Source organism: Rissa tridactyla, chromosome 1, assembly GCF_028500815.1.
Source record: "Rissa tridactyla isolate bRisTri1 chromosome 1, bRisTri1.patW.cur.20221130, whole genome shotgun sequence".
NCBI lineage: Eukaryota > Metazoa > Chordata > Aves > Charadriiformes > Laridae > Rissa > Rissa tridactyla.
In genome coordinates this window covers 136,078,194-136,102,083 of record NC_071466.1, presented here as the reverse complement: position 1 = coordinate 136,102,083, position 23,890 = coordinate 136,078,194, and the positions used below count along the sequence as shown (strand labels likewise).

The following is a 23,890-nucleotide window of genomic DNA, read 5'->3' as shown; positions in this document are numbered from 1 at the left end:
TCATATTATGTTTTGTGTTTACACTACATATAAAAACTACTTTAAAATAAATGTTACAGAAACATAAATCACATAAATCAGCATGGAGGGGTAGGGAAATTGATATCCCCCTCCCTCCCCCATTTGTTCTCCCTATGCCTATGAATGGAATTAGAAGATAAATAGACTGGTTAATTTTGGATCTCCAAGCTTAGGAGGCTGGTCACCCTCAGCTTCACCTATGGGGGTGGTGGGGGTGTTGCTCCAATGGGAAGACTCAGAGCAGGATCATGAGTTAGGTACTGAATCACCCTGTGGTTTTCCCTCTCTCACTCATAAACTGACAGGGGAATATACTTTGCGCTATTCGGTTATTCAACCATCAAATATTTTGGCCTCATTCCCCACTCCAGGGACACAATGCCGAGCCACCAGTGCCATTCCTTACAGTTAGTTTCATTGCCCACTCAGTCCTACTCTTTCCTGTTATCACCATCCACTCTCTTCCCCCCAGGCACTAATGTCTGTGTGTCTGTATATTATCCAGATGCTCCTAGCCCATATTTATTTTCCTCTACTGTGCATGTTTTGTGTGTCACTGCCCCTAGTGCTATATAACCCAAACCATTCTATGATTCTCTAAAACAATGTAACTTGATACTTGATTGTAATAAACTTGTTAATCCAGCTCCCAGAGCATGTTCTACTACTTCAAATACTAAGTTGTTCCTTCAGCTGCACAACTAATGAAGTCGATCTGCTATGGATTTGTATCCTATGTCCTACCTCTTTCCTCATCATAGTAACCCGAGATCATTTCCCTATGTCATCTATAACATCACTTCCCTTACAGAGTATTTTCATGTCCTTCCTTCACCTCTTTATCTCATATTTCCTCATAAGGTAAGGAGTAGCTCATAATTAATCACCGTCTAAACACTAACTGGTCACCAGCAGACCAAATACAACAGAGAACTGAATTCCTGCCATCTGAATTCTCTGCTTCCAGCCAACGATTTTTAAAAGCTTGTAGTATTTGTGAGAGCTCTGCTCCTCTGTCAAATGTGGTTGACATAAGCCCATAGCTCTTCTGTGCACCTAACTAAAAATCAATCCATTGAACAAATTTTTCCTGCTCTTCTTCAACAAAGTATCCATACCAAAATCTAAAGTGTATAAAATTCAATACTGCTTTATGTGTGGGTTAATTCTACTTTGTGGACACTGCTGTATCTATACCTAACAGGAACTGTTTAGGAAAGAGGAATTGTCCTTGATGTAAACAGACATAGGTATTTTGATAAAAAATATAGCCAAGTTTCACAAACCCATGTTCCTAACATGACAATTTTAGACATATGATCAAATAAATTCTACAATATATGCAATGCACTTGCAGGAGGAAAAAGACTAACAGCAATTCAGATAATCCTAAAGTATGATTTTTTATATGTTAGTAGTTCTCAGCATTTGCTGCTGCTTGCAAGTATGATCTTTAGATGAAATGATACAACTTCTCATCCTTACACACTGGCAAGGCACCATTAATTTAACTATGAAACAGTACTGGTCTTGCTGGAGTAATCATTCTCTGCGCTATCATAACATGATAATGGCCAGAAGAGATATTTATGACCCAACTCGTAAGACCAAGTCCAACCTCAGTCTTCCCCATTATCACAGACATCTTACAAAAGCTAAACCAGAGGCCGTTAAGTGCTTCATGAAAAAAACCTCACTGACTAGAGAAGGCCATGGCCTGAAATACTACCAGGACCAAGTTTATGACCTAGTCCTCAGAGCAGCATCCTCTTCTTACCCACAGTGACAATCGGGTACTTCCGTAAAATATCTCTCCTAGCAGCAAAATCCTCTCAGCCCCTTTCAGGATACGTATCCCACCACTCCTAGTCTCTCCTGCTCCTTCCAGCTTCAGCAATCCTACAGCAGTTTCATGCATGCTGGTGACGCTGTAGGGCAGAAGGTCGGTGGTAGTGTTACAGCCATGCAGGAGACCAGCTTTGAGACCCAGGTTGTTCTCTTCTTCCCCCTGCCTTCCACCTAGATCCTAGTGAGGAAAAATTATTAAGTAACTTTGCTTCAGTACCATGAGCTCTCATATCAGCCCCTGCAAAAGTTGGCCACGGCAAAAGGGAACAGAGCCGTGCAAACACCCTGCTCTGAAAGGCAGCTTCTGTAGCTGAATTATTTTCTCTCGCAGCAGATCAGTGCTGTATAACAACCCTGCCTCAACAACATAGAACAAAACAGGCAGTGACTGTGTGGCCCCATTAACAAATTAGCCTTGCTAATAAAGCACACAAGGAAGGAAGTTCTAGGGGTTCTTTGCACAGCACGCGAAGTTGAAATCCCCAGTGAAATAATATCCCTCGGTAAGGGACTAAACAAGAAAAGGGGCTGGGAGATGAGGTCAGTAGCAAGGTCAATGTTCAGGATACCAGCGAGGAAGAGCCTGCAGCAAATCAAGGTACGGGAAAAAAAACCCAACCATTAATTTTAGCCTTTCTAATAGGGGAATTATAACACACTTCTTGTGTGTGAAATAATTTTGTTTCGTGTATTCAGATCAGTACCCTAAACATTCAGGGCAACTTTTATTAAAATTAGTCAAAAGCCTAATTCACTTAAATGGGAACATCATCAAGACTTTAATTTGCTTGGAAGCTGTTACATCTTTATTATTGACAATTTAAGCTCATGGAACCCATTCTCAGTCTCTCTGAAGTTGCACTGATTGTTTTTGCTTTCTTACAGCTGCTCACTCCAGAGGCACCAAATAGCAACCCAGCGGCTTTTTATAAATGTTTTCTAATTATTATTGTTACCCATAAACGTGTTTCCCATTTCAGTGTATAAATAGCAAACTGATTATTTACAGCACTTGCTCCTGCTGAGCACTAGTTTATCTGTCAGAGAGGTGAGACAAATAACTGGGCTATAATTTGTAATAATAAAACCTACACATCATTCTTCTTTTTCTAGGAAAAAAAGATACAGTTTCTGTACATCTACCATTTTCTACAGGATTCCCATTTCCCTTGAAGGAAAGGTTTCATGCCCAGCATGATGAAAGAGGTCCTCAAGGTAACTGTTATTTTAAAATAGAGTAGGATATTCACTGAAAGTCACATGCAAAGGTTTGTTCTGTTTTTCCAACGCTGCGGAAAGCTGGGATGGATATTTTCGTAGCATTTCACAATGTGGGACATAGTATTCAGTTTCCTGGACCTAAGGTGACAAAAAATAATAGGGACATTACCTCAGCTAATGTAAATCAGACCGGCTCAGAGGTCAATGAAATTACACCCCTATCCTCTCTTTGGATCCTGTCAAATAATCTGCATTTTTCTTGCCTTGTTTGGGATGGTGTGATGAGCAGCTGTGCTTTATAATGGACAATGCAAACTGACGTTGGAGATCAGGAACTACTACAGGCAATTTGAAATGAGAGATCTCTTACGCTTTCTGCTTAAGAGATGAGCTTAACAGAGCATTTCAGTGCATGGTATAGTTTTCTGTAACTCATTCTCGGATCTGAATTGTATTGCAGCAACATGTCAGATTCAAGAGGGATCTATTCCAGTAAACACAGCAGCCAGGGAGAATGAGTCCTCCTCACTATAGGATATATGATTAGTTACTGCAACACATTAAATACCCAATGACTCGTTTCTAGACAACGGACAGTTATCACGAAAGGCCTTTACACATTGTTCTGAAGTGTCATTAAGTATTCTTGGCTGATAATTTTTCTCTCTCTCTGCTTTTCCTCTCCTTTTCATTTTTTCCCTGCTGAGACATGCTGAGATTTGTTTTAGAATGCATTCGTCCTCCCTGGTCACGCATGCACAGCATGCACAAGCCGAAAGATTATGACCAAAAGGAAAGCACCTTGAAATGTTTATGATAACAATTCAACAAGCAAAAGCTGTATAGTTGTGGCAATTTTGTGCATTTTCTCTGCCCTCTCTCCCCATCCATGGCAATAGATAGAAAACCAAAACATTTCCTGTCTTCCCACAAAAGATATTTAATTTTAGATTTTAAAACCAATCGGAGAAAACAGAACAATGTCAATAGCTAGCCAAGGTCAACTCTGTGCTTTGTGCTGGAGCTCAGCTGTAGCCTTCCTTGATTACAGAGGCAATCGGGTGCAGCAACAGGGGTTTATAGGAGCTTGCTGAACATACAGCAGAAGACAATGATGCCGCTCAGACCATATAGTCAATTATTAATTCCTTTAAAGTATTGCAAATTTAGGAAGCTTCATTCATGCATTTTAACTGTATTTATCTGATCAACAGAAGCAGAAGGTACCCCAAACTTTTCCTTGCCATTTTAAACATAAAATCTTTATTAATGTCTTTTAGAATAAAAATCCTATTTTTCACCCTGACGTGCAGTGCAAACTAGCAAGGATATATTCTGAATAGCTAATTCCTGCTGCTCTACATTTTATGTGTGAAGGCAGCATTGCTGAATGAATAGCAAAATAGTCTTGCTATATCAACACAATACATGAACATTCTTTGAAATGTTTGGATTTACAAAAGCGATAGCTACTGGTGAGTAACAGAAGGTCATTTTCATAGTACTGTAGTACTCTCCTCTGTCAGTCTCTAATCACTACAAGCTGGGACATTATACCCAAGGAAGTATCGCTGTACGCTCGCCCTGTTGTAACACTGCTCCCTGCTAACATCTGCTGTTGCCCTCTATCGGAGACATCACTTGAGGCTTGATAAACCTTTAGACTAGCTCATTACGGTTGTTATTCTCCTCACTCTATCTGCACATAAGCAGCTTCAATTAGCAAGTTAGAGAAGGACGTAATAAACACTAAACTATCCCACCCACTCTGGGCTACATATTCTGAAGTACCTTAAGTACCTGACAAACCCAAGTGTGGATTCCCATTAAATTATAACTGAAAAATTAAGTGTGGACAAAACCTCCTCAGGAGGACTCTTCCATCTGATATGACCATGAAGATGAACATTAGTTTCAGTTGTGTCATTTTATATTTTCAAGAAAATCACATTGTTTTTAACAGGAGTTCAAACCTTTAAAGGTGCAATTTGGCAACCAGGCAATGCTGGCTGGGGATCACAGGGCTATGGAAAGACTGTCATTCAGCAAACTGGGCAAGCCTGCTCTGTACATATAGGCATAAAAAATTAAATAGGGAGAAAGCAAATATATTTTGGTCCTCCACACTTTATTCTAAAGACATCCTACAAGCCACCTTTGGACGATTAAGCTGCTTTTATTAAGCTCATTTATTATTGTTTGAATTGGCATAGTTTCAGTAGAAACTTCAGGACAACTTGGTATTAGATTAAAGTTCTAGTTGCAAAGACCAAATTATTGAGTCCTCACAGCAGCTAACAATGAGGAAGGTTTTCAACTTCATGTCTGTGCCTAACATAAAGTACATGCTTAAATCCCAGACACGTTACTTTAAATAAAGACAGATGCACACTGAAGAGGAAGTCAGCTTGGTGTGTATTTGTTTTTTCCTCCCCACAAAGAGCTTAGAGGGGAGGGGTTAAAAAGATCAAATGCCATTTTAACTTCTGATTTTGGATCCTGAGTGAATGGGGGTAACATAAGAAAGAAACGTTTTGAACTAACCTGATAATAAGCCCTTCAGCTCACTCATAAATTAAAGCCAATTCAGTATAGATCAAATTTCAAAGAATTACACTCCCAGCTCTCGCAGACCTTCCACGATTTTCAGCTGCCCAGGTGTCTTATGTCATTTTGAAAATCTGACTCTACAAGGTTAAAAATGTCTTTGTGAGTTAACAGATTCCTCCAAGACAAGGCACTGGTCCCAGACAGTCATTTATCAGTGTCTACATGGAAACCTCCTTCAGCTTATTTTTGCTGTCCTAACAAAACAGTTTTTCCCCCCCTGCCCATTGGACAAAAGTGAGATATTTTGAACCAATGCCTAGTCACTTTTTGCTCTTTTAGTTTTTAATTATAGCTCTGGAAAGCAAATGTATTAACCGACACAAATCGAGAAAAAAGTTAAATGAGGAAGTGTTACCAGAGACAGCATTGCCCGCTGCTTTTAGGAAGGTACATTCAAAAGGGTATGGCTTTATCATCTTCCATAGCCAAAAGTCATCGGGATACCATTATCAAACATCTTATCAAAATTAGGCCACCTACGATGGCTTTGGATAAATCCCATTCATCAACTTTTTACTGACTGAATAAAAATCATCATCCCGGAAGTATTGAATCTGATGAAACCTCAGGCCTATGGGCCCTATCACTTCTTTTCTTAAACTAAAGAAAAAGACTCCACAGAGAAACAGTCCTTTAATGACAGTAGCTTTCTCTCAGTGGCATCTCTGACAGTACAATTTTTAACTAACTGTAATGAAACACACAGCGCACGTATTCCCATAAATCTATACGAAATAAAACCAGGGTCTCCCTATAGCTCTCTTCAGAAAAATGGAAGAGCCTCACCCAGGAGAAGACTTCAAACCTGCCTCTTTGCTAGACAGATGGGAGGTCACTGCCACTTTGCCATTACATTCTATAGAGATCATAAAAGGAGAAGGAATTAGCGAAAGCAATTCATTCATCAAGTTGAAAGTTGATACTTTTTCTTGGTTCAGATTTTAGAAGCTCTCCACACATATCATTCCCTCCCCTCTATTAACTTTAGCTTTCTTCACAAACACAGTCTAAATGAAGTCCTTTATTTCTCATTCAGTCATGGGGGACTTGCTTATTTGTCATTTTTATGTGGTAATGCAGCACTATCTCTTATGCAAGAGGGAATTTGGATAAGCGTGGGCAAACAGAAGGAACGAATATCCCTGTGCATGTCCATTTTGGACACCCGAGTGCTGTGAGTTGCACCCACACGCACAGGGTGGGCGTCTGTCCATCGGCGCCTCCATTGCCAGCATTGGAACTCTCTGGGTTAAAAATGATTGTAATGCCTCGCTTGCTGTTTCTCCACCCACAGATCTTCCACAGAAAAGCTCTGTATAAGTAGCCATCCTTTTTATACTTGGGAAAGCTAAGGCACGCAGCAAGGACATGGTTTGCTGATGGTAACACAGCTGGAAAGTGGCAGAGCCAGAAAGGGTGGCCACCACACCCTCACCACATGCAGACCAGTGAAAGACACTGTTTACTGTGCAGGCACTGACAGAGAAATAAAATACGACTAGCAGATGGTAAGAGTGGCCCACAACATGCTGTCTGATCGCATAAGCCTGCAAGAAGTTTGATAGAGCTGCTTGAGCAGCCAGGCTGGGCTGGAGGCAAGTGACAGAGTGTGCCCCGATGCCTGCAAACAGTCTAGGTTTTACTATTGAAGTGGTGGCATAAAACATTGTCCTTCTTAATGACCCAGCGGAGCCCACCTAAAAGGTATTCTCTGAATTAGGGAAGTGAGTTAGCCATGTTTCAAGTGTTAGGATGAACTCTAAAGAGGTATCATAAAAGTTAATGTCATAGTAGCTCTTACACAATAGATATTGATTGTTCTAATTTCAGGCCTTCCAGAGAGGACTAATGCTTAACATTTAACCAGGGGAAAATTGTATTTTATATCTCATTTACAGCTGAATCATTAGAACCAGAAAGTAGACTGGGAGTGGGAGGAGATTCGACAAATGTCCACGTATCAGACAGCCTAAATTGCCTTTGCTGAATGTGAACAATATTCTTCAGCTGTTTTTGAGAAGGATGCCCCAGAAAGATAACAGAAATGACTGTGGGTAGGATGCTAGAAGGTTTTGTGGGGTTTTTTTGTTGCTTTTTACCAAAATTGAATCTTGCAAGTACTATTGACGTCCCATTCCTTCTGTAAAGTAAATCATTTTTTATACCACATACAGTGCTGTAATCTATGTAAACAGCTGTCAGGGCATTTCTGGAAGACAGTGATTTTATTCATTTCATAAAACTCTGATCAGAACAATATGTGAGAAACAAAACAGCAATATATGAAGGCTCAAGCATCCATTTTAGCTTTATGCAGCCATTTTGGAACCTGAAGCTTTGTTTTGGCTTTGGTCCCCACCATCTAAATATCTCCAAAACACTTTCATACTGCCAGCATCCACCAACAGCAGACTAGCTCAGGGCTCTGTCATATAATGGGCAAATTTCTGTCCACTGGGAGAAAAGTTGTGCAGCCATGCTGGCACTAACTACGACAAAGATAAACATGTAAACATGAAGACCAGGCAGTTCACAGGGACTGAGACACTTGTCCTGAATTCATAAAACCTATTGTCTAGCCTTGTAGTTTTGCGGCTTTCAAAGAGAATGAGAAATGAAACATATAATAAACAAAATATTTGCAGACATTCTGTCCAGTGAATCTGCACATTACAGAAGGGTGCAGGGTATAGAAATCTCATATTTTAGAAATCTCATGGCTTACTATTGCAGGCTGACCCCAAATTGCTGGGTAGGTAGAGGTGGACGTGGTGGAGGAACCTTAACCACAGGTGGCAGTTTTCCCTTCTGCTTCCCCCGAAGATTTTCATCATGTCTGCAAAATTCAAGAAATCATTGATTTTCTGTGCCCCACAGTTGACAAACTATACATATGAATAGCTACCAGAATTGCTCATGATGCCAGTTTCCTGAGAATAGTGTATATGCTGCAGGTCTTACAGAACTTGGTTTTAATTTAAGCATTAGGGAAATTTTAAAGTAGTATTTGTGGTAGAATACTTAAGCAAGACATAGAAGAACTCTTGCTTCAGCCAATTGGGTATAATAATAAACATGTCCAAAAAACAGGAACACACTATAATTTAACAGCAAAATTCAAACCTACTTGCTACTCAAAATACAACTCCCCTTTCTTTGGCAACCATGCAATCCAATTCATAACCTTAAAGCTGTAAGGTATTTTCCGTTCTTCCATATTTACACAGAAGGTGTGTAAAAACCCACCAGGCATCAGTCACAGTCATAATCAAAGCTTCCAGTTACTTTCATTCAGCAGTGACATAAAATCACTTCCTGTCAGTACATCAAAGCATTTCCATGTAAGTGCTGTGTCAAAAAGACTGTTATCGATACTAATGCTGGCACTTGACAATTTCAGCCCTATGCATTTCTTTTTCTTTTCCTCCCACCCCCTTTCCAATACTCCTCCCTAATACACATCACGCACGATATAAAAGTAATGGATCTGCTAACAACAGATATATCCATAAAGTTTAAAATCAATCAACACTCTGCTGACTGGGAATGCTCTTAGCAAAAGGAAGTCACTTAATCTGTTAAAATATGCAAGGAAAGAGGTCAGGATTACATTTTTGACCACAAACATTATGTGATACTCTTAAGCAGTAATGACATATAGATTGTTTTTGTTAAAACTCACACAGAAGCTGCAATTACACCAAGAAAATGCTCCACAACTGAGATAGCTATGTTCCAAATCTGTAGAAAACTATATAGCATTCTCTTCTCTAAACACTCGACCCACTTCAGCATGTCTTTGATGGCAATGCAGCTTTCAGAATTAAATCCAACCAAGCACAAGTAGGTAAATTAGACTTTTAATCACTGAAGAATAGGATTAGATTCTGCTTGGAATACAGCGAACAGGATGCAACTCTACCTGGGAAAAGGCGAGACAATGTATTTTAAACTTTCCACATACCGGATGACTTCTTGAGGGATATTTAGCTGGTCATATTTGAGATGCTCTCTCAGGTCACTTAAATAGTTCAAGTAAGTGATTTTTTTCCCAAACTTATGGCTAAAAAAAAAATAAAGAATTAAAAAAAAAATCACAGAGAAGTATAAAAATCAGCATGGGAAGAACATTTATGAAGGGTTTAGTTTCTATTACAAAAATGTAAGTGCTGATGCAACTCAAAATTAGACTGTAATTGAAGCAGCAGGAGACATAAAATGTATTTCATTTCATATGATCAAACATATACAGTGCATGCCTGAGAGTCTGATTTGAATAAAAATAACTGACTTCCATCTGAATGTTTTGTGATTTGCATAGATATGAAAAACACTGCTTTAAAAGCCACTGAAAAACAGCTTTCACACAGCATTGGAAAGCTCACTAAAGGAACTGTTAACTTAGGAGAAAATGTTACATGGCCAACAGAAAAACATGTTTGTGTTATTTAGGCATTCCTCCCTGTCAAAAGACAAAATAATGGGGCTGTAGACACAAACTATAAAGTAGTAAGCAACAGGCGACATTTCCAAAGCGTGGATAGTGTATACCCTTGAAGTGTTGGGCCATCAGCTCTACTCATTTTGAAAAGAGCTGGATAGCTTCTAGGAAACATCCTGAATAAGAAGTTTTTTTCTGAGTTGCAAAAAACAGATTTCCAAATTTGAAGCACCACCTATCACCAGTTAGGTCTTGAGTTTCAGCCAGAACACACGACTTACAGGCTGAGGTGTTCAAACAAAGTTCAGCGACACATTTATACACATGGTCTGAAATAATTTCATATTTTTCCACAGCACAAAGTATCTGTCTGGTAATGAAGGGTCAAGCGAAACAATAGGTGTTTATGATAAAAAGTATATACTTTGCTGCAACTTACTTTGATAGTAAAATACAAGAAAAATTCTCTCCCATTAGTGAATTTATCCCCGGACTGTCAAATACACATACACACACTCCCTCTAGTGGGAGATGGTACAAACACAAGTCACTTCAGCATTTTTGAAACTTTTACTTGAAATGAGCAAAATTTTGCTAGCAGGCAAGGCAAGCTAGCAAGGGGACACTGATGTGTATCAGTCTGTGTGTGTACAAAGCCAGAGCTCTTCAGTGTGTTTTTTATCCAGAACAGCCTGCCATTGCAACGTCTTACCTAAGCCACGGGCTGGCACAGAATTCTCTGTAACTCATCATCCCTAGTAATACAGGACACGTTACAGAACACATGATTTGTAACTAAGTCCTGGGCGATTAGGAATTATTGCTGTACCTTAAAAATGCCACATCACCACCACCACCTAAATGTATATTAATTTGATAACACGTGGGTGGCTTCTGTTAGCTCATCCACAGAAATATGCTGCTCTCACAGTTTTCTTGCAGCTTGGAAAAAATAGATTTGACAACACTACCTTCTTGATCACCTGTTTTGGGACCAGAAGGGAGATCAATTGACTTCTGGAGCTTGAACAATTTTAAGTATTTACATTTTCTTAAATACTTTTGTTCTCCACTGTAATAATTCTGTCATTCATCCAGTTCTTAGGAAACACACTGTTCATGTAAAAGTACTTAGGCCATGTAGTAACAGATACCAAATGTACTAACAGACCTCTGAAGAATAAATACATGTTTCTTGATAATGAAATTTATTTTACATCTGTGATTTTTATTGGAAACACTGTCTACAATTGAGTCTGGGCTATAATTCAGCAAAGCTAGAATCAGAAAGTCCAGAGGATTTTTCTGCTTTCTTTTTGTGAAGTTGGGTTTAATATTGACACTTAAATAAAAGTATGATCTGCTAAGATAAGATTATTCTAAACTGAAAGGAAAAGGTACTGTGAACAAATTTTAAATTTTACTGTTGTAGTAAATTAACAATGTTAATAAGTTTTAGTATGAAATTGTACATAAGCACTTTCACACTTGAGTTTTAAAAGTATATTCTTATGTTTTCCTTTACTTGAGAAACCCAAACTTGAGTTAACCCAAACCACAAATGCATATGAGGATTTTGTAATTAAACCATTTTAAGCAGTAAAGAGGGATTTTTCCTAGCTTCAGATAATTCCTACCTTCTGGCTTACTGCCCTTTTCAGAGTTTACTCATTATTTTGTCAGTGCCAGTGTACAAATATCTTTGTTTCTGTTGGTGACATATTTTAACAACAGAGAGTAGAGTGTTGCAAAATTAGACTCAAATCAAGTATCCAGGTACACACTGGTAAAAGTCAAGCACAAACAAGAACAGCCAATGCTGATGAAAGCAGGGTGTTCAGAAGGTCAAGATGATGATGCATCTAAGATGACAAGCCCTGCTTTGAATTTTCTATGCTAGATATGAATGCTTGAGCTTATCAGGATCACCCATTTTCACATTCAAAACTAAGGATTTAATAATTGTCAGTGTATCATACTGTCCCAAGAAATAAAAGCATTCATCTTATTTACGCAGACATAGTAAGATCCAGGGAAAATGATTATTTGGAACAGGTACCTGTAAACTTCTCTTTTGTAAGAATTAGCAGCCAATTATTGCTCTAAGTCAAATAGCACAGCTGTTGTCCAGCTATGGCTCCACTGAGTGCATTAACACTCACAGACTGAAAACCACCAGCGTCCCAAAACCACTTGCCTGGAGCTGTTCTCAAGGAGCTCTCAGCTGCCTCTGAGAAAGGAGTTGATTTCACCTACGTGTTGTAATGTACATCAAGAGTTTTTCTGGTTTTATGGGTTTTTCCCTACAAAGCTCTCCATACCCATCCTACAGCAAATCAGGAACAAAAAAAAAAAATCCATCCCCATTCCTAAGATACTATCAGCTACTGGAACTCCTGTTTCTGTCACATTTTTCTCACCTTTGATTTACATCCTGGATCTCTGGCTTTTATTTTACTGACAGTTAAAATAAAGATCTATAGTCAGTCTTCTTGTTTCAAGAACAGCATATTCTAGAAGGATTTTTAGCTGCAATTGCTTTTTTATTTTCACTTGCTTCTTAAATGTTCTGATCCACCTAGAAGTTAAGCTTCCCCTTTCTAATTAATTAACTTTCTACCAGTCAAAATTGAATCAATTGCAAGTTACTGTAATGGACATTTTTAGTTGGTTCATTACAACTTCTCAAGATAAGCTGGTTTTGTCCTTTAGCCCTGAGGACATTCATAATATATATAATAATATATATAAAATAATATTATAATATATAATATTATATATATAATATATACAATAATATTATATACTAATATAATATAATATACAATATACAATATATAGAATTACTTTGAAAGTGACAGAAGTTCAGGAACAGAAACTAAGCAACCATCCTGGCACTTAGCATTATCTGCACATTGTTGCCAGTTCCTTGTAGATAGCATCAATTTTTATCAGGCAAAGAAAAAGAATGCACCAGTAAAACACATCCACCTTCACCATTATACCCTCCACCTCAAATTCTTATGGGCACCTTCAGGGTTTATCCATGAACTTTGAATACACAAGTAGTATCATTCCTATTCATCTCAGCACTTGAGATCAGACCGAAGGTTAACCATCTGTTATGTGCTTTACCGTACCACCTAGTAACTCCAGTCACGGACCCAGCTCTATTGTGCTAAGTGCTGTCAAAGAGGACAAAAAAGTCATTCATGGCCCACAGAATAACTATGTTTTAAAGTGATATTTACTTTAACATATGAGTAAAACTACTATGAATTGAGACTCCCTGTTCTTAGAAAGAAAAGAACTCTACCCCATTATTCATACCCAAGCTTAAGCTAAGCTCACCTTACTCATTAGTTCAACACAGTTTAAATGGCTATTGTGCTCTTACCTGACATATTTTACCTCAAGCCTTTTTAAAAGCAACTTACTAGAGAACAAACCATCCTTAAACTAAAGGGAAAAATGTGTTGAAGGAAGTGCCAAGTACCTTATAAGAGGTTTAAAAATATTCCACAGAATTTTTATGAAGTTGGTTGGATGTACAACATAGAGTGCTTTAAGGTTTTTCTTATACCTAGGAAAAGAAAATGAAATTGTTAGAAGACTTTTGAATATTATAGACGGTAGAACTGAATTGCTACAACTGAATGAGAGGTATTATTACAGGAACATTATACAGCAGTCTTTTCAAATACATTAGAGGGACCTAATTCAGAAGAAACTGAATGTAAAACGAAAAAAAAAACCCAATTTTAAAAAATGGTCAGTTTTGATGATACAATAGTAGAGCAAGATAACACTATTACATTCCTAACCAATGTCTGCTGTCTCATAGGTTTAATAACAGGGGGACAGAAGGGAAATTAGGGAACTTGAAAAAAACATGAGAAGAGAACAGAGAGTCTGTAAAAAATTCTGTGATATAAAAAATTACTTTCCTTCATCTCCCTTTATTTTCTGCTTACAGGAGTTTCATATTGGAGAAAATACCTGAATTTTCAGATGTAAAATTTACACCTAATCTTCTGGTTTTACTACTACTTTTGTCTTGTTTTGCTAGTAACTACTAAAGGTGAAGCCAACTGCACACTGCTTCATATCGGGTGGTCCCCTTTGTACGAAACAAAAACCTTTCTCCATTATAGCATTACTTGATTCTACCCTGTCATATCGTGATACCTAAACAATAGATTCTAGTAGGCTGAAACCGAAATGGAAACCAGGCCGCATAAAAAGACTCTGCTGTCATTCAACGTTATTGCAAAATGAAATTGAGAAACACATAATGAAATATTCTGCTTTTATATATACATTGTTGCTTATTACTTTGCCAAGTTTGCTCCCCAGTAGGGAGCGCCCCTCCCAACTATTCGCAGTGAGAAAAACAATGATCATGGGAAAAAACGATTGTGAACTCCTAAGAAAAACCTTCTTGTAACTGGTTATGGTAAGAGGTAAAAAGGGAACAATTCAGCAATTACAGAAGTTTTTCCGCCTGGGTTTTAATTGGGTCTATACGTCTTTGAATGAAAAAGGCATTGTTTTCACAAAGCCACTATCATACACAAGCAAACAACTATCACTGCAAGCAAAACACCTGAGTTGCTTTACTGAAGTTTCCATTTTAAGTTTGTTTTGTACCTTGAAGCAATGGGCATAAGCTGTTGTTTTGTGGAATTTTACGTACTTCATAGTTTCCAAGATTACAATTAAATGGCCACAAGACTTTACTGAGCCTCTGCTGTAAACCTTCAAAGCAAGATGTGTTCTTTTGAAACTATTCCTGTTGAACATTTGCTTTCATGATGCTGCCTAATTACTATTGTCCCTCATGCTCTCCTTTGTTCTCTTTCCTTTGACCCCCAAAACACACACATGGAAGTCTGAAAGGTGCTTCCCCCCCCCCCCCCCGCCCGGCTAGTACAGTGGATCATACATGTTGGGCTGTGAATATTGCTTTGAGCTTCCCAATGACAGCACGCTAAGAGGTCCCAACTGTGAATAAAACGATGAGTGTACGGTTGTCTAGTTTTGCGCAGCTTCTCTGTTCGTCTTTGGTTCTCCTGCTTTCTGGGTCAGGGTGGGGGAATTTCTGGCACAAATGAGACTGACTCTGTGCACTTGAGACGTAAACATGTCAGAAGGCAACAAAACTGAGGAAGATATTGCCCTCATACTGTCTCTCCCCATACAACAATTGTAAATTTGGCTTGGGATCCTCCTAGAAGGAAAACAGTACGGTAGGGTAGACTTCCAACTCCATACAGTGCTTTATTTTCAAGAATTGTCAGTGCAGAGCAAAACCCAGTATTGTAGCCCAAATCTCTCACCAAAGACAAAATATAAGACATCCTTTACCCTTTCTTCTCCCTTACCCAATCCCAGAAAAAACAGATACATTGTACTGCATACTGTCATTGGGAAGCTCAAATGTACATACTCAGAAACCCACTAGCAAAACCAAAAAGCTTTGTCAGTCTGTTGCTGACAGGAGAGCAATATCTCATGGAAGCAGTTAGAGGCTTCTGATGACAGCTTCCCACTGCAGCTCTGAGGGCTGCTATGCACAACCTTGTCTTCTTGCTTAGCGGGTTTCAGAGTGTCAGCAGGTTAATGGCTGAGATTCAAGAGAGTCTGAGCTCTGGCACTAGACCACCGACAGGTGCTGTGCACATCTCAACTCCAATTTTCAAAGCAGGGCGTGCAGTCCTGTGCAACGCTCAGGCATTTATATCCCAGTCTAGTCTAGAAACACACAATAATCTTTTTCATGGCATCGTTTATTAGATTTGCTTCTTGTTCCAGCTCTAAAATTGAAAAAGTCAAACATGTATGATCCATGCCCCCAAAATGCACATGCACATACACTCTCACTATCGGGAAAGAGCTACTCGTGTGTATTTTTGCTTTCAGTCATGTTGCCCTCTTGAGGCCAACTTACAAACAAGTAGATCAAGTAACAATTTGCAAACAAGACTAACTGTCTTCAGTGGGAACTTCCCGCTTCACTGGTAAGCGTCCATTTTCAGAGAATAAACATCAGAACTTTAGTTTACACTGTTAAAATGCTATTTATCTTGGAGCTTTGGCCTTGACTGCACCTTAACCAACTAAAACACGAAGCCATCAGCCGCAGTCATTGTTACTCCGAAGGTGAAGCATATACTAGCACCGTGGTCCCTTTGGGACTTTACATATAAAAACCAACGAGTGCCGCAAGAGTTGAGAGATTCAGACTATTAAAAACTAATCTTACCTTTTTGGTATACAACCTAGCCCTGAGATAATCAAAGGTTCAAACACAACTGAGAGATAATCGAGAACGATGACTAATAAGGTGTCACAGGTATCTTGTTAAATAGTGCACAGAAAGGGCAATGGCTCTTGGTTTTGTTCCCAAGGCTTTTAGAACTTTGGATAACCACTGCAGCACTCACGCCATTCCTTAGGTACTGCACAGAAGACACTTACAAGAGAACTAACAGCAACAATATCATTACAAGAATTTGCAATGGCAAAATGAACCCAGTTAGTTGCAGACAGATCAGGAAAGATACACTTCCTTCATGGAAATCAGTTACAGACGTTACACAACCAAAGAGTAAACCAAATATTTTGGAGACATACTTCCTGTCAAATTCTTTGTAGGCTGTTTGTAACCACTTCAGAGACGGTTTATTCAAACTCTTCAGGCCATAGTGAAAGTAGACAACCGTATAATCATTCTCTACATACTGGTCCAGAGTATACTTCAAGTACCTAAGGAGAAAGAGAACACTTTAGTTTTAAGACAGTTTACTGGATGAGCTTTTTAAAGCAGTAACCGAGAAACAAAATGTGCGACTTCTGCACAGAATGCTAGTGACTGCAAATTCACGTTGGCTTCCACATATTTATCTAACAAGTTCATCTTCCTCTAGCAGCAGTGCTGCAAATAATTCCACATCACTGCAAAGCCTGAAATTTGAAAGAACATATTTAGTTACAAAAACTACAGTGCTTATGAACCACTAAAAGATGAAGACAATATGGGACTGTGTTTTCCAAGAAATTTTTAAAAAGATGCATTTTAACTGACATTTTGCTTTCTTCTGGTCTTTGTAAATTCCTTCCTTTTAGCCAAGCAAAACACTGTCGTTTTGACTTTTTGAAATAATAAAGAATCAATCTTGGGTTTTCCTCTCAATTTAAAACTTTTTAAATTCTTGAAAAATCCATTAGCTCTCATTACTGCCAATTACAACTCGTTACTGTAAACTGTCTTCTCGAATATTTTTGCCTCCCTTGTTTGTATTGTGGGGACTGCATTCATAGATCATTTCCCTTAAAACTAATTTAAAGAACTACACTACTTATCCCATCTGCACGTTTTATAAGCAGATTTCTGTGTGTTCATTCTTTTATGGTACAGTTTAAGATGCGTCTGTCTTCCCTTTCTCCTACAATTGAGAACACTATATGCCCTATTACACAGCTCAATGATTCAAATAAAGCAATGATGTAGGAGTACAATCTGGCCGCATCTCTTGCTGTGTCAGATTTCAACTTTCTCATGTCATTCTCAATGCTATATTATTATTCTGCAACAGAGCCCCAGCTATTGCTCTTAATTGTATGTAAGCAATTTTCATTCAATAAAATAGATAGTTCCATGTGCCATTTATTAGGCTGTACCTATCTGCAAGTATCAAGGCCGCTCCGACTATCCACCTTTGCATGGAAAAGCCCATAACTTCACTCTTACACTGTACTCCCACAGTCTCATTTATCTGCCTATTCCCTCAGCATACTGTAAATCTTAGACTGCAAATAGGCTGGGACAAGGACTGCCACTGCAATTAGTATAATGCTGTTTTGATCCCTGACTTAAGTATTAATGGTATTTTAATGAAGAAAGTAGTAGTAACAGTCATTGAAGGTTTTTTTAAAAGGAGTTTGAAATTAAAATATATCTAAATAGATATTCTTACAGACAAAGTGCCTCACATTTTATTTTACAGCACATAAATTCCTTGGTAGATTGCATACAGGAAAGCCTGTACTTCTAAAAATAATTGAGACTTTTGTGGGCATAAAATAACCAGTATTTTTGTACAGCCGATTACCTGTTCCAAGGCTGTAACAGAATTGCAGGGACATTACAAAAGCTTTACCAAATCAATTCTTTAAGTGATTTCATCATGAAACACCTACCAATCCAGGCCTACTCCACAGCTTTTCCTCAAAACTCAACATCTGGGTCGAACTACTCAAAAGCAAATCACTTGACAGTTACATTGCTAGCTTCACATTCAGACACCTGCCTTCAGTTCTCTCTTAGCACAGACATTCCACGTGAATTTGACGTGGGCTCAGACACAGGAAGAGGTGTAAGTGTTCAAGTCCAGAAGAGTCTAAAGGCTGTAAATCCTAGTTTCATGAAGGTGCCGCCTCGCAGAACTGAGGAAAGGTTCTTAGACCTGGTAGCAATATGGTCTGTCACACTCCTTTCTTTGGCATTTCCTATGAATGACTGGTGTGGTGCTTCCCCCAAGGCGGTAACACTCCCTCTGTGCTACACAGGAAGCCCTGGCTTAAGGCTGTGGAAATACCCAAGGTGTGAAGAGCATACAAATGAAGCAACATGGTCTCAAACACATCTCTTAAATAACCTGCTTTCTAATCCCTCTCTGTTTCTGAAAAGTCGAGATAACAGCTCTTTGGTGCTTTCCAAAGGTGGTAGTTACTGACGGTTGAAAGGTGCTTAAACATTTTGGCAATGGAGGTTGTACAAGAAATCCAAATAGGTTTAAAATGCTTAATAAGAACAGGACTGTCACAGCAGAACAGATCTCCTTGTAGGGACAAACTACAAGGCAGAAACATGTCCTGGTACCTTGCTGCAGCAAGCTTATAAGGAAGAATGTTGTGATTATACATATTCACAAACTCTTTTAACACAAAACTCCAAACATTACAAAGTGAGATACATATAAAAATGTTAAGCATAATATACTGTATGTAAAACGATCTTTGTTATAAAAGAGGAAAACCACTAAGATGTAAATAGCTAAACAATGCTCTTTTTGAGTGATTTAGGAGATAATGTATAGCAAATTAAGGCAAACACTGCAATTCATGAGGACATATGTACAGAGCACTAAAATACTAGAATTTCTCTTTCATTGGTCTTCATCATAAATTCATTTTTTTAAATACTATCAGAATTCGTTAATAAAATCAAGACAACAAGTTAATTTCAGTATACAGTAAATTGCTGTTTCTAGTCAAGATTCTGGGTGAAGTAACTCTGTTAGTTTCATCCACATCTCATTTACTTAATATTAATGCTAGTAGGTCTTGCGTCCTTTTTTCATTTGACTCCCTGCCTCCTCCTTCTCCCCCACTGAAAGCTCATTCACCTGGAAACAAGCTAATAGAAGTTCACATATAAAATGTAAAGTAGTCCATGCAGGAGACTGAGAGAAACTTACTCCAGCAATCTGGTGTGATTGAGCTGATGGGAGGGGGGCATACGGCAGCAACTGAAGGTAATCACCTTCCTTCCAGAGTTGTCATCACCTAGTGAACAGAACAGTTTAGTAAAGACAACGCTCATTTATTTATGCAATGGGACCTTAATGATCTGAAAGAATGGCTTGTATCTTCTGATATTTGAGGCCTCCTCTGTCTCCCATCATTACTCAAAATACACTGTGAAACTTCACTGTCAAATCACACGTTGCCTACAGAAAGCGATTTGGCCACTGCTGCAGTGAAATGAAGCAGCTGCTGGGCAACTGAGGAAGCTAAGCTGAGAAAGTCATATTCAAAGGTGGTTCTCAGCTCCTGACATTCAAGTCCTCCTGCAGCATTCAGTCATGGAAGAAAACAGGCCTGACTTCGCTAGTAGTCTTCGAAGTGACCCGTTTTCAAACTCTTCATGCTTTATTTCTAGAATGTATCAGAATACCGCCCTGACTACAAGCACTTTGGACATTTGCTTTGTCATGCATCTAAGTCAGATTTTTTTAACCAACGCAAGCTTTCTTAGATACTCTTTTCCAGAAGCACTGCTACGTTCCAATCACATTTATAACGCAACAAACAAGGCATACAAGTATGCTTTTCATAACCTGAAGAGCCCTAAGCGTCCATCCCTCAGTTCCTCTGACAAAGCATATATTGCTGCTCTCAAGTTCATTTACTCTTTGACTCATGACAGCGTCACCCACACTGTCTGTGTAGACAAGGTCGGTGTTGATGCCATGCCCATCTCACACCCAGGTTCCACTGTCTGGAAAGCCAGGCGCAGAGGTTAAGTCATGCTTGTACTGAAGATAACTCAGCACTGAAGATGGTGAGGTGTTAAGGTTTTAACTTATATCTACATGAAAGATATCATTGCTTTTAAAGCAATACAGAAAATATCCCAGAAAACGTTTAGACTTAATTCATATTTCAGACATTCTTGGTCTAATTTTAACGTTCAAACTAAATGATATTTAATACTTGTTTCTATTGCAATTAAGCCATCAAAGTTTGGCTTTGATATCAGTAGGAGTACAATACACTTCAGAATTGGTTTTTTTTTTTAGATATTCTCTATAATTCTGTTGTTCCCCTTCCACCTCTAATTAAGTAGCTGTAATGAATAAGCAAATAAAAAAGAAGTAGTAAAATGGGGGACGTTAAATCTGTAATGGAATCACTTAATGAATAAATAAAATCATATGAGCATTTCTATGAAAACTGGGTAGAACAACTTCAGACCACTTCTTAAGCTGTTCTAATTTGTATTACTGATGTTGGTTCAAATTACTTTATCTGAACAAATAGAACACTTCCCAGCTTTGCAAACATGCATTTTTCATGAAAACTCACCACTGATAGTAATACGCTTTCCTTCACTCTAGTCAGGAAGAGGTGGCTGTCCTCACCTGACAGATTCCACAGTTAGAAAAAAAATCCTTTGTCTCCTTTGTGCAGTTTCTACCTAGATTTGCTCAACAGAGGTCATGATGGGACAGCATCTGTTTAAACCCATTTCATTTCAGGCGCAGAAGGAGAAAAGGGAGGGAAGAAGCGAAATTAATGCTTTATGACTTTTCCCATATGAACATGGACTGGGAAACATCTTCTGCATTATCAGTTCTAAGCCTGTGTTATCACCAGGAACTGCACCACATAATTCTTCCATTGAATTGTTGAGCTCTATCTTAAAAAGGTTAGGTTTTTCTATTTCTGGCTCCTCCTGATCACTGCTTTGACAACTAGCAACCTGCTTTCTCAATTCCAGTCTACAAGTCACAGAAAGTTTGTCCCAAATTTATTTGTGCGACAATGACATCAGTGAGCTGAAGCAGCACTTCTCCTCCAGTACTATTTGCCATACTGAATGACTCTCTAGACAATAAACACATCCCCTCCCAGCTTGTATTTTATTGTTTGTAAACAAGTTAGACCTTCTATCTTTTCCCCACCCTAGCTATTCTCTACCCTGCTCCAATCTGAATGCATCTTTCCTAAACACGGGTGACGAGTTAGATCATAAGTTGCAGATGAACATCATATACAGGATTTAAAAAGACTTCCTAATAATATCAACATCATTGTCTTTACTGAAAGCCGACAGGAAGTATTAATTTAGTTTGACAGCTATAGCTGGAATATCTCTGATGGCCACCCCACTCTTATTTCACAGAAGACAACTTCTCTCTTTTTTTTATTTAAAAAAAACAAAGAAACTTTTGCTATTTGCTTTAACATCCTTTAAAGATATAACTCAGCTTGAATTTTGGCAATTATCACTTCAGTCCTGTAGTTTTGACTTCCAAAACATAGCTTTCTCTGCTGGCTGGTTCTTTCTCCCACTCCTTTTTTGGCGGACTGCTTATTTTTATTATCTTTCTCAAAGGTGTTTTTTCATCCCACAAGGCCTCACACCCCTTCCCACATTAAAAATAAATTCTGACCCCTGGGTTAAGTAAGACGCTTAAGCACCACTAAAGGAAGAATATGCACAACACCACAATTATATGTACTCAGGTATGTCTGCATGTTGTTCTTAAAGAGACGATAATTTAATTCCTGAAGTTATTTTTAAGTGTCTTATTTTATATTCTCAGAGTACTTATAAAGGCATTACAATGTGACATGCATTAATATGAATGATGTACTAAAATTAAATTAAAACATTAATAAAAGATTGTTCTCTAAATCATGACTTGTTTGTGAAAAAATGTCAGTGTTACAATGCACTGTAGAATATTTTATTTGCTAGAGACAATCATTTTTACGAGTAAAATAAATCTATGAAAGGTTTCCAGTTAAATTACTAAATGAGTCACTAATTGTTACTCTTGGTCACATTCAACAGCTTGAATTAAAAGGCAGAAAAAAAAATAACCGGCTTTAGAAAGACTGCAAACAGATACACTTAGAACATAACACAAAAATAATTGCCCGGTTTCAATAATGGGAAAACTGAGGCAGAGAAACTTTCTCGAAAGAAAAAACTGAGGCAGAGCAGAGCACCTCCTTCTCCCACCCCGCAGTGCCACGCAGGCAACAAGAGCAAACCAGAAAAGGTGACCGAGAACCTCAACTCTATTAAAAACTAAATAAAGCAGTGCCAGCTTCCCATTAGTGATGAGAGTTAATGAAAGGAAAGAGGCTGTCCTTTCTTCACAGGCATCAATAATGTTTTGAAGAACATCAAATTTTAACATGACACACGAAGTGCTGATCAAAACAGAAGCAGGCTTCCCTCACCCTCCACCTGAAGGGCTACCTGCACGCATTCCCGGGCAGCCTCAGGATTCTCTATCAGCGGAGCACAGCACGGCGATGCCAACCCGCCTCCTCTGCGCTCGGTGAGTAAAGAGGGGTGTGTAAAGCACACTGTCCAGAATGAGATTTATGCACATTAAAATACAAGCTATCTGCAGTATTTTTTGCGTGTCTGGATTTCACTGTCACAGACATGAATCATACATCACTTTTGGTATCAAATTTTGCAGTAGGGAAGAAAAAAAAAAAGTTAGAGTAAGACACAGGGAAGGGCAAGTGGTAAAGGGGATTGTTCTGCTTTTTAATTAAGAAACTGGATGGCACAGCACTTCCTAAATGCTTCTTGCAAATGAAAAGTTTTTTTCTAATGATACAGCTCATTCCAGTTTGCAAATGAGATCTTTTGAATGCTGTAATTTTAGCATGACTTTTTAAGAGCTTTTGTTCTGATGATACTAAACATTACTATTTTATAAGTGAAAAGTGAAATACCATTTTACTTCACTGAAGCTTGTCATTATCACATTACAGCAAAGCAAGATCCTAAAGACAACAGAAGTTTTGCCATTGGTTTCAATGGGAGTTGAAGTAGGGTCAAAATCCAGGGGACTTGCCACAACAGTGAAAACGCTTGCTCATGTAGAATTTAAACCAGAGAAAATGAGCCTAAACCTCAATTACGCTATATTAAATGGCCAGATAAACTGTGCTTCCAAGCCTCCTTTTACTTTCTCTTACTCAGAGAAATATGGGGTTGCAAAAAAAGCCATCATGAAACTACTGTGTTTTGGCTTGACTGAGTAATGGACAGTAAAGACACCCACAACTAGTCTGCTATCAGTCTCTGCCCATCCATAAAGGCAAACTTTTAGTCAGTTAAGAAATATACAGACAAGATAACACAGCTGAGTCTCAACATTAGCAGGAAAAGCTTATACCTTTGGCTGTAGAAATTTGAGTTGTCTCTCT

General features: G+C 38.5%; 1 protein-coding gene across 7 annotated transcripts in view; it reads right to left on the bottom strand.

The window, feature by feature from the left end:
* ARHGAP8 (Rho GTPase activating protein 8) overlaps positions 1-23,890 on the bottom strand; it is an 83,212-nt gene that overhangs the window by 28,351 nt on the left and 30,971 nt on the right. For 6 of the 7 annotated variants that reach the window (XM_054202351.1, XM_054202323.1, XM_054202343.1 and 3 more), the window contains 5 exons: positions 19,624-19,711; positions 16,778-16,909; positions 13,638-13,724; positions 9,665-9,763; positions 8,426-8,536 (listed from right to left, as the gene is read on the bottom strand). In XM_054202351.1, the coding sequence (XP_054058326.1) occupies positions 8,426-8,536; positions 9,665-9,763; positions 13,638-13,724; positions 16,778-16,909; positions 19,624-19,711 (517 nt within the window). The remainder of the gene's footprint in view (positions 1-8,425; positions 8,537-9,664; positions 9,764-13,637; positions 13,725-16,777; positions 16,910-19,623; positions 19,712-23,890) is intronic. The other variant, XM_054202381.1, reaches the window with a different exon arrangement.